Source organism: Chenopodium album, chromosome 17, assembly GCF_948465745.1.
Source record: "Chenopodium album chromosome 17, dcCheAlbu1.1, whole genome shotgun sequence".
In the NCBI taxonomy this organism is placed as follows: domain Eukaryota; kingdom Viridiplantae; phylum Streptophyta; class Magnoliopsida; order Caryophyllales; family Amaranthaceae; genus Chenopodium; species Chenopodium album.
The window spans coordinates 42,904,006-42,917,549 of NC_137850.1; the positions used below are offsets into that span (position 1 = coordinate 42,904,006).

The 13,544-nt window shown below is 32.3% G+C and overlaps 1 protein-coding gene across 1 annotated transcript; it reads left to right on the forward strand.

Annotated features, from left to right (window-relative positions):
* The first annotated feature begins 2,543 nt into the window (after positions 1–2,543).
* On the forward strand, positions 2,544–4,269 carry LOC145588061 (uncharacterized). Its single transcript, XM_081644706.1, has one exon. The coding sequence runs from the start codon at positions 3,031–3,033 to the stop codon at positions 3,796–3,798; it is 768 nt and encodes a 255-aa protein (XP_081500832.1). The 5' UTR covers positions 2,544–3,030; the 3' UTR covers positions 3,799–4,269.
* Positions 4,270–13,544: the final 9,275 nt, after the last annotated feature.

A 13,544-nucleotide genomic window follows, 5' to 3' on the forward strand; every position in this document is an offset into this window, starting at 1 on the left:
TCAGCCTCCTACATAGTTTAAGACATACTTATTATTCATTATAAACTATAGTACAGTGATGATCATCAACAAATGTACAATACATTTATTTATAATGCATGTCCTGCAAAATATGCATGGTATGTAGGAGCAGGACTTTTTAGGCGTTGCCCACCACTTCGTCCTTTTATCAACTTCTCTGCTAACCTCAATAAAAACTAGAGTTAGGTGCCTCTGACTTTTGCCCCATTATTCCTTACTATAGTACTGTACAGCTTTTCAACGCTTGATTTAATTCTAACCTTATTACTACAGTATATTCTTAGGTACATACGTAACGTTATGTTCTATGAGCTGAGGTGTTCAAAAATTGAACTAGTCGATCCAATTCAAAACTAACTAACCTGAATAAAATCCGACTCAAATTTTAACTTACATGGCTCAAATTTGAATTAGACTTGACTCGATTTGATACCGTCGATCCTGACCCAACTACTCGAATTAACACTTTAGCTCTCATCATTTTTATGAGTGTGTGGATGTGTGGCATGTATATATGTCTTGTATATCTATTTTTTCCAAAGAGACTTTAACTTGTCATTTATGTTCATTATTGGAGTAGGAAAAACTAGATGACCTTAAGAGCAATACCCAGTCAATTCCCCAGATAAACAAAACAAAATTTGTTTATCTGGGGGTATAATTGTCTTTTTAAGTACTAGTAGAGGGGTATATGCGTCTTTACATGTACTAGTTGAGGGGTACATATGTAATTTCCTCACCAAACAGTAAAAGCAAAAGGCAAACAGTAATTGGACAGCTCACCAAAAGTACTGAATAAATGACCCTGTTTTTTTAATATATTTACAAAAATGTCACCAGATTAACAAAAATTCATTTATCTGGCAGATTTACTTGTATTTTCCCCATAATTAATCAGTTGAGTCATTATTACTTAAATATAAAATTCTTAAAAGTAACAATTAACTAGTGTTACAGTGGAGTGGCTTAAACATGATCATTTCATGCATGGAGTATTACTTATATATTAACGGTACCTAATTAAATCCAACTTTTGTTATAGTAAAACAAAACAATAATCCAATTTTTTTTTTATAATACCGACCATTCCAACACTAACTTATTAGCGTTATTACATGATTAATTAGTTATTAATGTGGTAGATATATTTTAACGCAAATGCATGAACATAACAATTATGATAGACAAACAATTAGTATAATTAAAATATATTATGGCACGCATTTAACTTATTAACTAAATTATTAAAGTGAGGTGATGGCAGACAAGGTAACCTGCTACATACCAATACATTATAAAGTCAAAATGATAGCTAAAGATAAGCTCTTTATATTAAGCTTTTGTCGAGACAGTCCATGCATATTTTTATATATTGCCTAGATTACAGTAGATCAAGGACGAAGCAATCGATACACATGGTCAATTACTCATTATAGTTAATGTGATCTTAGAATGTGGTAGTCTTTTTTAATGTTCATCAGCATTTATTTCAGTCAGAAATATTTTTAAGAATGGTAATTTGATGCTAGTGATTGAATCCCGACTATATTATTGTTGCTTGTATTTCTCAAACTATATAATTACTTTGAAATAGAGGGAGTAATATAAATTGGGTAAAGGTGTAGGGTTAGAATGAAATATAACTTTTACACTAATATACTTGTTGAAATATAACTTTTACACTAATTACATCTTTTCGTTTGAATGTTTTTTTATTACGAAATTAGATACATACATAGTACATAAGAAAAAAAAAAAAAAAGTGTAAAACTCTATAATTTGCAACAGTTTTCTAATGAAGGAAGTATATTTCATTAACATATATTAAATCAACAAATTGTTTATGTGCTTGGCTAAAGTGACTACCTAAGGACAATTTAGAAATTGGATCCAAAGTTTTGTTTTGTTTTTATTTTTCCATCTAAGATTTGTTTAGTTCTATGTGTCAGATCTATGGGGATTTGTAACATTTGAATCACGTATCTAAAGGAAATTTATGATAATAACAACGTTGCAAAAAAAAAAAAAAAAAAAAAAAAAAAAAAAAAAGAGGTCATATTGAAAAATTACAATTCCAATTGTTAGGCAAGTACTTTGCAATTTTTACTTTTTTTCAGAGCCCTCAAAACAAGTTGTACTGTTCAGATAATCAAATCATAATATATACTCCGTACAAGGATATAACATATAATTTGTCTAAATTATATGGCATATACATACCTCAAGTTAATACATAATTAAGATTCCACTATCGTCCTTGACATCAGATACCCTCCCTTACTCTCAAGTGTCCGACTCACAAAAACAAGCTAGATTAACCCATAAAAAATCCAATCCGATAACTTTACTTCATTATCGATTAATTAATCAAACATACAAGTCGATTACTCTAATTAATTAAAGTAATAACCATCCAAAAAACTCAGTGGACACAACACGTCAAGACCAAAAATATAGTGGGTAACCCCAAATATCTTTACTTTAAATTGCCCTGAGCCCCGTGATTAATGGCATCATACACAATTTTTCTTAAACCTCACTCTTTCAAAATTCTTGTTCATACTTTCCCAAATTTGTAGGGAATGTGGTCACCATACCTTTATATCTTAAGACCCTACATTCCCATTTTTCACATCTCTTTTATCTTTTGTCACTCTCAAGTTATAACCACCCCTTTAATTTTTAACAATAAAGTTTGAAATTAAAATCTTCATTCAAATCTTTTATAAATTTATACATAAATAAAACCCTTCATTATTATCATATTTTCCTTTTTATTATACACTTACAAACCACCCCCAACTGCCCCTTTTCATCATATATAGAATTTCCTCATTTCCATAACAACTTATTATTAATTATTGTACACTTATTATTATTGTAGTATAACACACTACTACACTCTTCAAATTGTTTTTTCCTCCTTTACAATATTCCTCACTTGGAAAATCTTGAAGGTTTCGTATACAACGGTTGCATAAGATATCTTCGGAAAAGTTTTTTATAGTCATGGATTGGTATTCATGGTTATCAAAAACAGGGTTAGAGTCATCAATAGTGTATGAATATGGGCTAGCATTTGCACAAAATGAGCTAGAAAAAGAGGATATATCATATTTCAACCATGAATTTCTTCAAAGTATGGGAATTACAATAGCCAAACATAGGCTAGAAATTCTCAAGTTAGCAAGAAGAGAGAAAAATCAAGCACAAAAAAGTTTAAGCTTAAGCTTGAAGCATCCAATGGCAAAACTCTTTGTTGCTTTGAAAAAGACCAAAAAGTCCTTGGCTAATTACATAGCAACCTTGGTTCATAGAGAAAATGATGGAAGAGCACTAATTGTTTTGTCAAACAAGAAGAAGAGCAACAAGAAGAACAAAATCGGCGGCGGCGGCGGAGGTGGTGGTGGGATAAGCTATAGTTCAAGATGGAAGAAGGCAATGATGATGAGGAGTAGTAGTAGGAAATTAGTGATGGTTAATAGTAATTATCAAGATAGATTAATGCTTACTAATGGTGATTATTTGGGTGATTATGATGATAATAATCATGATTATGTTGATGGTGAAGGTGATCATGATGATTCAATGGTTGTGTCTACTCCTAAGCTTGATAGTTACTCAAGTCCTTTGATGTATGATCTTCATCAAAGTAAAGAAGATAATAATAATAATAATAAAGTTTGTGATGATGATCAAGAAGATGATGAATATTGGACTCCTGCTCTTGAAGAAATCAGGTGGGATGCTATGTTTCAAGATTTAAAACCCACTTAATTTTTCACAATTTTGTGGGTTTTTTTTTTTATTTTTTTTATTTTTTTATTTTTTATTATTTTTTTTTTCTTTAATTTGTGTGTGGAATGTTGAAAGATTTCTATTTTTTTTTTCTTTTATTTTGACTGTTTTTATTTCCATAATTTGAGGTTGAAAAGTAGATAGATTTTGACTTTTATAATTTTTGGGTTTTGGTGAAAAAGAAATAATCAACTTTATGGAAAAAAAAAAGTTGAGGGTGGAATTTAGTACTAAGAAGATAGAATTGTAGGTGTTTTAGATGTCAAAGTAATATTTAATATTGTGTATGTAATCTTAGACATAATTATGAGTGTAGAAAATATGTTTATCTTTGTGACTGATATGAGTTTTGGATATTGAGTTAGACCATATCAGATTCTGTAGCTCAGCTGTGTGAGAATGTATTAGATGATGATATAATAAAAAGTTCATGATTTTAATTTTCTTGTACTACTGTTGTAATCTTTGTTAATTTCTTTGTCTGGCATAAGGAATTACCGTAATTGTTAATATCGATACCATATGTGATTTGAACTAGTAATACGATAACTTTATTAGGACATGGGTGGTATGATTTTGACTGATTGATAGCTAGAATTGTTGTTGGGATGATTATTGTGTTAGCAGTTTTAGTTGTAAATTTTTGGTTAGCAATTTACCCTGACACTGTTGCTTTTACCACAAATTTTGAGCATCCTATGAACATTAATTCACAAAGTGTAGGTGGAAAAGATTTACTGTTACTCTGTTAGCAGACTTAGCACTCTTTTGAAGAATCTGACATAATGAGCACTATGATAGAATACACAAAATACATACTTTTGATTTTATTCTATTTTCCCCAATACGTTCACAAGTAATCTGCATATCAGCAAGACAGCACATAGCCACATACATGTCTTTTAAGTCGTTCCAATTTTACCAGATGTTACCGAACATATGAGAAACATCCTTATCTTTTAAGTCGAAACTCAAAAAAGTCATTAGATCGATAATTATGTTTTCTTTTAGCTCTTAGTAGTTAGTCTTCACTCTTCAGTGATGATTTGCAATATAATTAAACACCAATAAGTAAAATACTTATGATTTATGAATGTACTGTATGTTTTTTGTATTGCTTTCAACTGTAGCAGGACTTTTATGAGTTGTTTTTATCTCAAATAACATTTGTTTTACTCCCCTGTATTTTAGTCTTGTAGAGTTGCATATATAAATCCCCTGATTATATATCAAAATAAATGCTATCTTCTAATCGTTTGCATGCAAAATCATGAGACCAACACTCGAATTTTGTACAGGAGCAGAGTTTGTTTGTTTTTTTTTTTTTTTTTTTTTGGTGTACACAAGAGCAGATTGTTTAATTATGCAGAAGATCGAAATTAAATGTTGTGCACACACTAATTAAGTAAATTGTGCCAAAGAAAATAATTGCAACTAAATAGAAACAAGGAGGCTCTAAGTAGTATATTGATTTCTCCTGGCACAAAACAAAAAAAAAAAAAAAAAAAAAAAAAAAAAAAACCTTGCTTTCAGATACTCTATTCCAAATAAGAAGTATGCCGCCAAAAATCTAGGAATGCAACATAATTATGAAATCATTGTTACACTGAGGTGGCTGTGATTGTTGAAATTTATTTTAGCCCACTTGCGAGTGTTGAACATTCGAAAAAAAAAAAAAAGAATTGGTTCCACTTTATATGGTAGATGAGCATGAGCTAGCTACTCCTACTACCACCAATTAAGTGGTTAGAACTTCTTTCTCGGTTTATTATCTGCCATTGTGACTCTCTAAATAACCCAAAATAAAAAATTAAAAAAAAAAAGTTTACTTTTAGTATTGAACCTCTTTGAGGTGGTTTGTGGACCTCTTAATTTGAGTTGCCTAGGCCCATTCCATATTATCCCAAAATTTATCTAACATATTATGGGCTTCAAATGCCAATCATCTTTAACATGGTTTCTTGGTTTTTTTTTTTTTTTTTTTTTCAATTAGATTTCTAAATTGAACCTATTATTTAATCAATTTTAAGCTTTTTTTAAAGATACTAGTAGATTTTTTTTTTGACAAAAAGATACTAGTAGATAAAAATTAAATGTGTTAAATTTTTTTTTATTGTAATATATATTTAATTTTATGACAATTACACATTGTATTTATTTATACAGTGGGTTTCTGGTGCGGCTGGCCGCACCATGCGGCAGGTTGTCAAATCAGCAAATGACAAAGTAACCCCCAAACAAAGTAACCCCAAGACAAAAGTAACCCCTGACTGACTTCGTAACCCTTGACCAAGTAACCCTGACTGACCTAGTAACCCCTAATCGACCTGGTAACCCCCGACCTAGTAACCCCAAGTAACCCCTAACCGACCTGGTAACCCCCGACCTAGTAACCCCTAACCGACCTAGTAACCCCAAGTAACCCCTAACCGACCTAGTAACCCCTAACCGACCTAGTAACCCCAGGCCGCCGACCTAGTAACCCGAAGTAACCCCTAACCGACCTAGTAACCCCAAGTAACCTCTGACCGACGACCTAGTAACCCCTAACCGGACCACCTAGTAACCCCGGATCTAGTAACCCCTTACCCACCACCAACAAAAAACTACCACCAACAACCACCACCAACGAACCACTACCAACCTAAACGCCTTGCCACTAGCCCCTAACCTACAAACAAACTCCGATCCAACCAAACCATTAAAAAAAAAAATCAAATCAAACAAATACCTTTAAATGTTAACAATGGTTTCGAAAATCACTTCAAATATGGCTAAAAAGGCCAAATTCGACCATGAAAATTCTAGATCTAGAGTTTTCATGGCCGAATTTGGCCTTAAAAAATTTGAACTTGTTTTCCGACGACGGAGTCACCAAACCACCACTACCCTCCCAGTGAAACCACTACTTCCGACGAACGAACCATGAAGATGACTATTGATGACGATTGCGAAATTTGTGTTACGTTCTCTGAGAAAATGAGATGAATGTTCTAGTTTGAAGAAGAAGAAAAGAGGAGAGAGAAAGAGAATAGAGAGGAGAGAGAAAGAATTTTTAAAAAAAAAAAAAAAAAAATTGTGGTTGGCCACACCGTGTGGCCAGCCACATATGAAACTTTGTATTATTTATATCACTTGTTATTGTCCATATTTTTTTTTTCCTAATCTAATTCAATTATTACCGGCTTTCAATGGATTTTTAAATAGAACCTCTTATTTACATATAAGGGAAAAAAAGTTTCAATTTAGGGTTTCAATCAAATTATAAAAGAAGTTAAACCTCTCCTCTTTCCTAAACCCGTATTTGACATATATGAATATATACAATCTCTATAAATATTACTTAGCTCTACCCGGCCACTTCCTCCTTCAATTAATCATTCATGGCTTTAATTGTCCCAAACATGGATGAACCCTCAAAACCTCTTATCATGGTTACCATCCCCAACTCGATCACTCTCACACCCACCAACTATCTTCAATGGAAGACTCAAGTCGAAGCCGTGCTCATCGGCCTCAACTTATTCGACAAACATATCGACGGCACCTTTCCATTACCATCCACAACCATTCCAACCCCCGTTTATCAAACATGGTTCCGCCAAGATAAACTAATTTTTGGTGCTCTTATTGGTACCATATCATATGATCTCTTTCCTCTTGTTTCGCAAGCCAATACAACTCATGAATTGTGGGATGTACTAGCCCAAACATATGATAAACCTAAACCTAAACCTACGCAAGACAAATTGGTGAGTTTTCGATCTCCATTATACGTTTTTAATTTTTCGTGTTTATTTTACCTAAGTTTCTTTTTAATTTTGACAGGTAAAAACATACACATGTTAAATTCGTCATATTTTCTTGAATATTAACTTATTACCTTGTTTCATATTTAGTTTACACATTTGTTATTATCAATTCATGATTTCAATGCTCTATATACGTGAATCGAATTAAGCACAATAAGTTGTCAAAGTAGAGCGAAGTTGTTTTTAATTTGTTTTGGTACAATGTTTATTAATAAGTTATTAACAAAGTACACAAAACCTGTTGGCAGATAGAGGACAATGTGAATGAAGACGATCGAAAAGACCTAATTAGCGACTTACCTAATGATATCTTGATACACATATTATCTTTTGTGGATATAAAAACGGCAGGAAGAACTAGCCTTGTTTCGAAGAGATGGAGGTATGTTTGGACTCAATTAATTGATGTAGATATCAACGACCAGGAATCTTATGTACATAGGAAACACGTTGATAATAGTCAAGTACAAAGATTTTGTACAATGGTTACCAAGGTTATAACCGCGAATAATGCCCCCTTTCTTAATTCTTTCCGATTACATTTTCCTTTAGTCGTTGTTATTGATACGTCCAATAATTTCTCCCTTTCTAAATCCTATAAAGTGCCTCAATTTTCTCGATTATTCAAACCAATTGTTGAGGCTTATGACGATATTGTTGACTACTGGATGAATTTGGCCTTAACCAAAAAGGTTCGGAGATTGGAATTGAATTTTTCAAAATTTTGCGGGGTGTGTGATGTTAGAAGCTACACAATTAGCCCGGTTTATAATGATCAATTTAATACCTTACAATCTCTTCACTTGGAAGGACTAAAAGTGGATGGACCCGTGCTCGAAAATTTTCTAGCTCATTGCCACAACCTTGATAGCCTAACGGCGAGGGCATTAAAGCTCAAAAGCCCACGAAAACTCGTGGTCTCCTCCGTCAACCTGAAACACTTGGATATACATCATTGCGAAAACATGTGTACATTAAAGATTTCAGCTCCAAAACTTACTTCATTTGTATTGATCGCGCGTGACAAGATTAACGAGGTGGAGTATACTAATGTTTCATCACTTGTAAATGTGTCCCTTGGAGATGGTTATTGCGTTCATGTTCTTCATAATTTGCATCTTATTTCGGCTTTCTCGCATCGACTTGAGAAGGTCTCGATTTTTTTGAATCCGGTTAGTTGCTTTAACTTTTTTACTTTTACATAGAAATATTTGTGTAACATCGTCTTACTAGTAACATTATTTTTGTGACTCTTAGGGGGTCTTATGATGGTAATAGGATCTTATTTAAAAATTTGTATAGGGGTAATGCTCGATAAAGTCATAGCGTTAAATAAAGCTTACACACAAAGTATAGGGATAGAGGATTATGTACACTATTTGTTTGTACAAAGTATAACCTAAATTGATTTTGTGGTAACGTACGTTTTTCCAAATTTTTATGCAGGGACAATTTTATCCGGAATATGGATATCCGAGGATCCCTATGGGTAAACTTCCCAGTTTATTAATCTCTTTCATTGAGGCATGCCCTTTGTTGCATACCTTCAAGTTGGAGGTACGCTTTTGGATTCACTTTCTATAAACTTTGGTCTTATTTAGGTTAAACATGGTATCTTATTGTAGTTTATATTTTGCATGCACTCTCTATGTATAAACTTTGGTCTTATTTAGGTTAAACATGGTATCTTATTGTACTATTGTATTATATATTTTGCATGCACCCTCTAGTGAGATCAAAAGTAATATTCTTCCTTTGTTTTCTTTTATATGCAATTTAACGTCTGTTTATTAGTTATCAAATTACAAAAATTTAAATATAATAAAGTATAAATCAAGATAGATCTAACCAGATCTCACGTAACTTAGTTTTTTCCTTAACGATAAATCATCCAAGCTAGTCAAAGTAAAGTTTACAAATATTGTATAACTCAAAGTGTTGCACATAATAAAAAATGGAGGAAATACTAAATAATACAGTAACGTTGGTCGTCACCAATTATGTATGGTAGTAGTCAGTTGATGGTCGAGCATACCAATTTTACAAGTTAAGACTGTATATGTATTATTCCAATGTAGAGTCGTTGTCCGTACGTACTAGTTTAGTTATTAAAAGTGTCTGAAATATTATTTCTATGTCTTATACTTCATAAGAAATAATATTAAATAATATCATGATCTCATAGTACGTCTATATTATTGTTTTTTAAGTTTCACATTTCATATATTTTTTAAATGACGCAATTTCCTTTCAACGCGACATATTGATTATTAACGACTAGTTTATGTTGGCTCACAGCTATGGCCTATGCTTCAACACGCAAAGCTAAAAACAATATCATCAGGAGGAAGGGGTGTTAAGAATAAGTACGAAATGCGTAAACATGATCAACTTAAGGTTTTAGAGATTGTTGGATTTGATGAAAGTGCAACTCTAGCTGCTTTTGTGTTTTGTATTACTCAAAATGCTCCGATGCTTAAGAAGATTATTTGTGATCCTCATTGTCCGCGATCAGATGGGGGATATCTACACAATGTAAAGGACAACTGTAATATTGACAAAATAGCCCTTGCGAGAAGACAAGCCAAGTTGCTTGCACAGCAAATTCAAGAGGGCATTGATGTAGTAGTTCTATGAATGATCAACATTCTGAAATATTTTGTAACTTTTCTTTGTTTTTCTTATTATATGTTTACTTAATCAAATCAATGATGTCCTACATTAAGTCTCACGTGAGTAGCACGTGACTAAGTCAATGCCGGAGTAAAATGGTCAAACTACAAAATCCGGCAACAGGTAGTAAATTACAACATTTTTTAAATTTTAGGTAGTAAATTACAACATTTTTTTTAATAGGTAGTTTCTCGCAAATTCTTGAGTATAATAGGTAGTTTTTGACAAAATTTCCATTTTTTAAACACAAATTTATATGCGAAGTATGTGGTTTAACGGAGGTAGTATGTTTTTCTCTTCAGTTTGTTTTTTCTTTCTTAGGACTTGCCCTCTCTTGCAAGTTTTAATGGTGCGATTGAAAAACGGAGGAAAGATACCTTCCAAATAAAAATACAATTAAGGAGTGTTCTATAGCTTCCAACAACAACAGAATATCCCAATTCTGATCCCAAATAAAACATGGATAATATACTTATCATATACGTAGTATACAAGTATATACTTGCATAGCTTAAAAATTGATTTTTTTTTTTTTTTTTTTTTATTGACAGGTAAATATTGAATTTCAAATCAATAACTTTCATAATAATTTTTCTTAAAAATCATTTCAAATCCGGTAATATTCATTTTTTCCATATCTTAAATGTTATTCCATATAATTTTATAAAACAACTCTTTGTATTTAATATATATTTTTTTTAAAAAAAAAATAGTGCATCTTATGTGCGGCTAGCCACACTATGTGGCGGATTGTGAAATAACAAAGTAACTAATATAACACTAACCGAATAACTTCTGTAATAATAACCGAGTAACCCTTATTTTAACACTCATGAAGTTTCCCTTGTAAAACTGAACGAGTAACCCCTATAACACTAATGAAGTAACCCTCGTAATAGATGACCACACCATTGACCAACCACATATAAGAATTTGTGAAAAAAAAAAAAAACACTATATAAAATTATCAATTCATATTTTTTTTTAAAAATTTATTATCCTTGAAAGTTATCTAGTAGCATTATTTTTATGTTGACATTTTTTTTAGTACTCCATATATACTTGGTTGTCAAAAAAAAAAAAGTACTCCATACTTATCTAATTATCTTATAGGAGTATATATATACAAAGTAGTTTAGGGTTTCCAACAACAATAACCCAATTCTAATCCAAAAAATGGATGAACCCTCAAAACCTCTCATCATGGTTACCATCCCCAACTCAATCACACTCACATCCACCAATTATCATTCATGGAAGACTCAAGTCAAAGCCGTGCTCATCGCCTTCGACTTATTCGACAAACATATCGATTGCACCCTACCATCCACCACCAATCGAATATGGTTTCGCCAAGATAAGCTAATATTTGGTGTCCTTATTGGTACCATATCAAACGATCTCTTTCCTCTTGTTTCGCAAGCCAAAACAAGTCGTGAATTGTGGGATATACTAGCCAAAACCTTTGATAAACCCCTAAACAATGTTTCCGAGTGTTCGCATCAAATTATAGATTTAACCTCACCCCCTTCTTCGCCATCGAATAATGAACCCAATCCACTGATCCGTAAGCAGAAAAGAAGAGTGAGTTTTCAATCATTACCTATTTTTTCACATTATTATTGTAGTGTATCTATAATAATTGTTTGAATTTTAACCCTTTGATTTATTTTTCTATATTCATATTTCATATATTTTTATCTTGGTTGAATTTTTATGGAGTAATAATAAATAAAATTTATCTAAGGGTTATTTGAATTTTCGTACGTAGTAGTTTCAATTCGATCAGTTGTAGTGGAAACGGAGAAATCAGTTATATAACTTATAAGTGATGTTTATACTAAGTATTTTTTTTTGGAATTTTTTTTTTTATTTGTCAACATAATCAATCAATCAATCAATCAAAGCCTTAATCCCAAAAGTGGGGTCGGCTAACATGAACCAAATATGATTATTCCGTGTAGTCATCAACATAAATCTTTCTCCTCCATCCCTTACGATCCAAAACTTCATCCTCACGTAAATCCATGCACTTCATATCCTTCCTCACTCCTTCCAACCAAGTCATTTTTGGTCTCCCTCTTCCTCGTTTAATCCCTCCATGATCCCACTCTTCCTCGTTTAGAACCATTATTGTCAACATAATCAATAATGGTTCTAATTTAACTACATAAAATCAAGAGTTAAAATTAACTTTATAATTTTTGTAATTGAAAAATAATGATATTTAAAATAATGCATTCATGTACAACGATTTGACATAAAGCAGAGAGGGAAAATGTCTAATCGTTGCACATAACCTGTAACGGAGGTAGTATAATTGACACATTTTTTTTACACTAAATGATTTCGATTTCAATTTCAATGTTTGATGGTGATTAAAAATCTACATATACACAAAACTTGTTTGCAGAGAAAGAACAATGTGAAAGAAGGCGAACGAATGGACCGACTTAGCAACTTACCTCATGATATCATGGTACACATATTATCTTTTGTAGACATAAAATCAGCAGCAAGAAGTAGCCTTGTTTCCAAGAAATGGAGGTATGTTTGGACTCACTTTAGCCCACGACAACTTATCAAAGGACTTGATGATACTCAAGTAGAAAAATTTTGTACAATGGTTAACAAGGTTATGACCGCGAATTGTGCAACGTTTTTGAATTCCTTCCGAATATGTTTTCCTCTAAAGAAACCCACCTCGAATGGGATTGATAATAGATTAAATTTCTTGTATCATCTAAGGAACTCCAATCTTGGTGATATTAATAAGTGGATTGAATTCGCCTTAACAAAAAAGGTTCGAAATTTTGAGTTGAACTTGTCAGATTTCCAAGGGAATATTGTTGTTAATAGTTACACAATTCGGAAGGACTTTTTCCTAGTTCGCCCGGTTTATAATGATCATCTTTATACCTTACAATCTCTTCACCTAGAAGGCTTGAATATGGATGGACCCGTGCTCGAAAACGTCCTAGCATATTGTCTCAATCTTGAGTGTCTAACGGCGAGGTTATTAAGGTACCATTCGTCACCATCGAGGTCTAGTTTTGATCATACACAAAATCAACATCGACATCTTGTTGTTTCCTCCCTCAAGCTGAAATACTTGGAGATATGTCACTGCTTTGACATAAAGTCTGTAAAGATTTCAGCTCCAAAGCTTACTTCGTTTACATATTTCGCGAATTATGGTAGTACAGAGGTGGAGTATACTAATGTTCCATCACTAGTGAA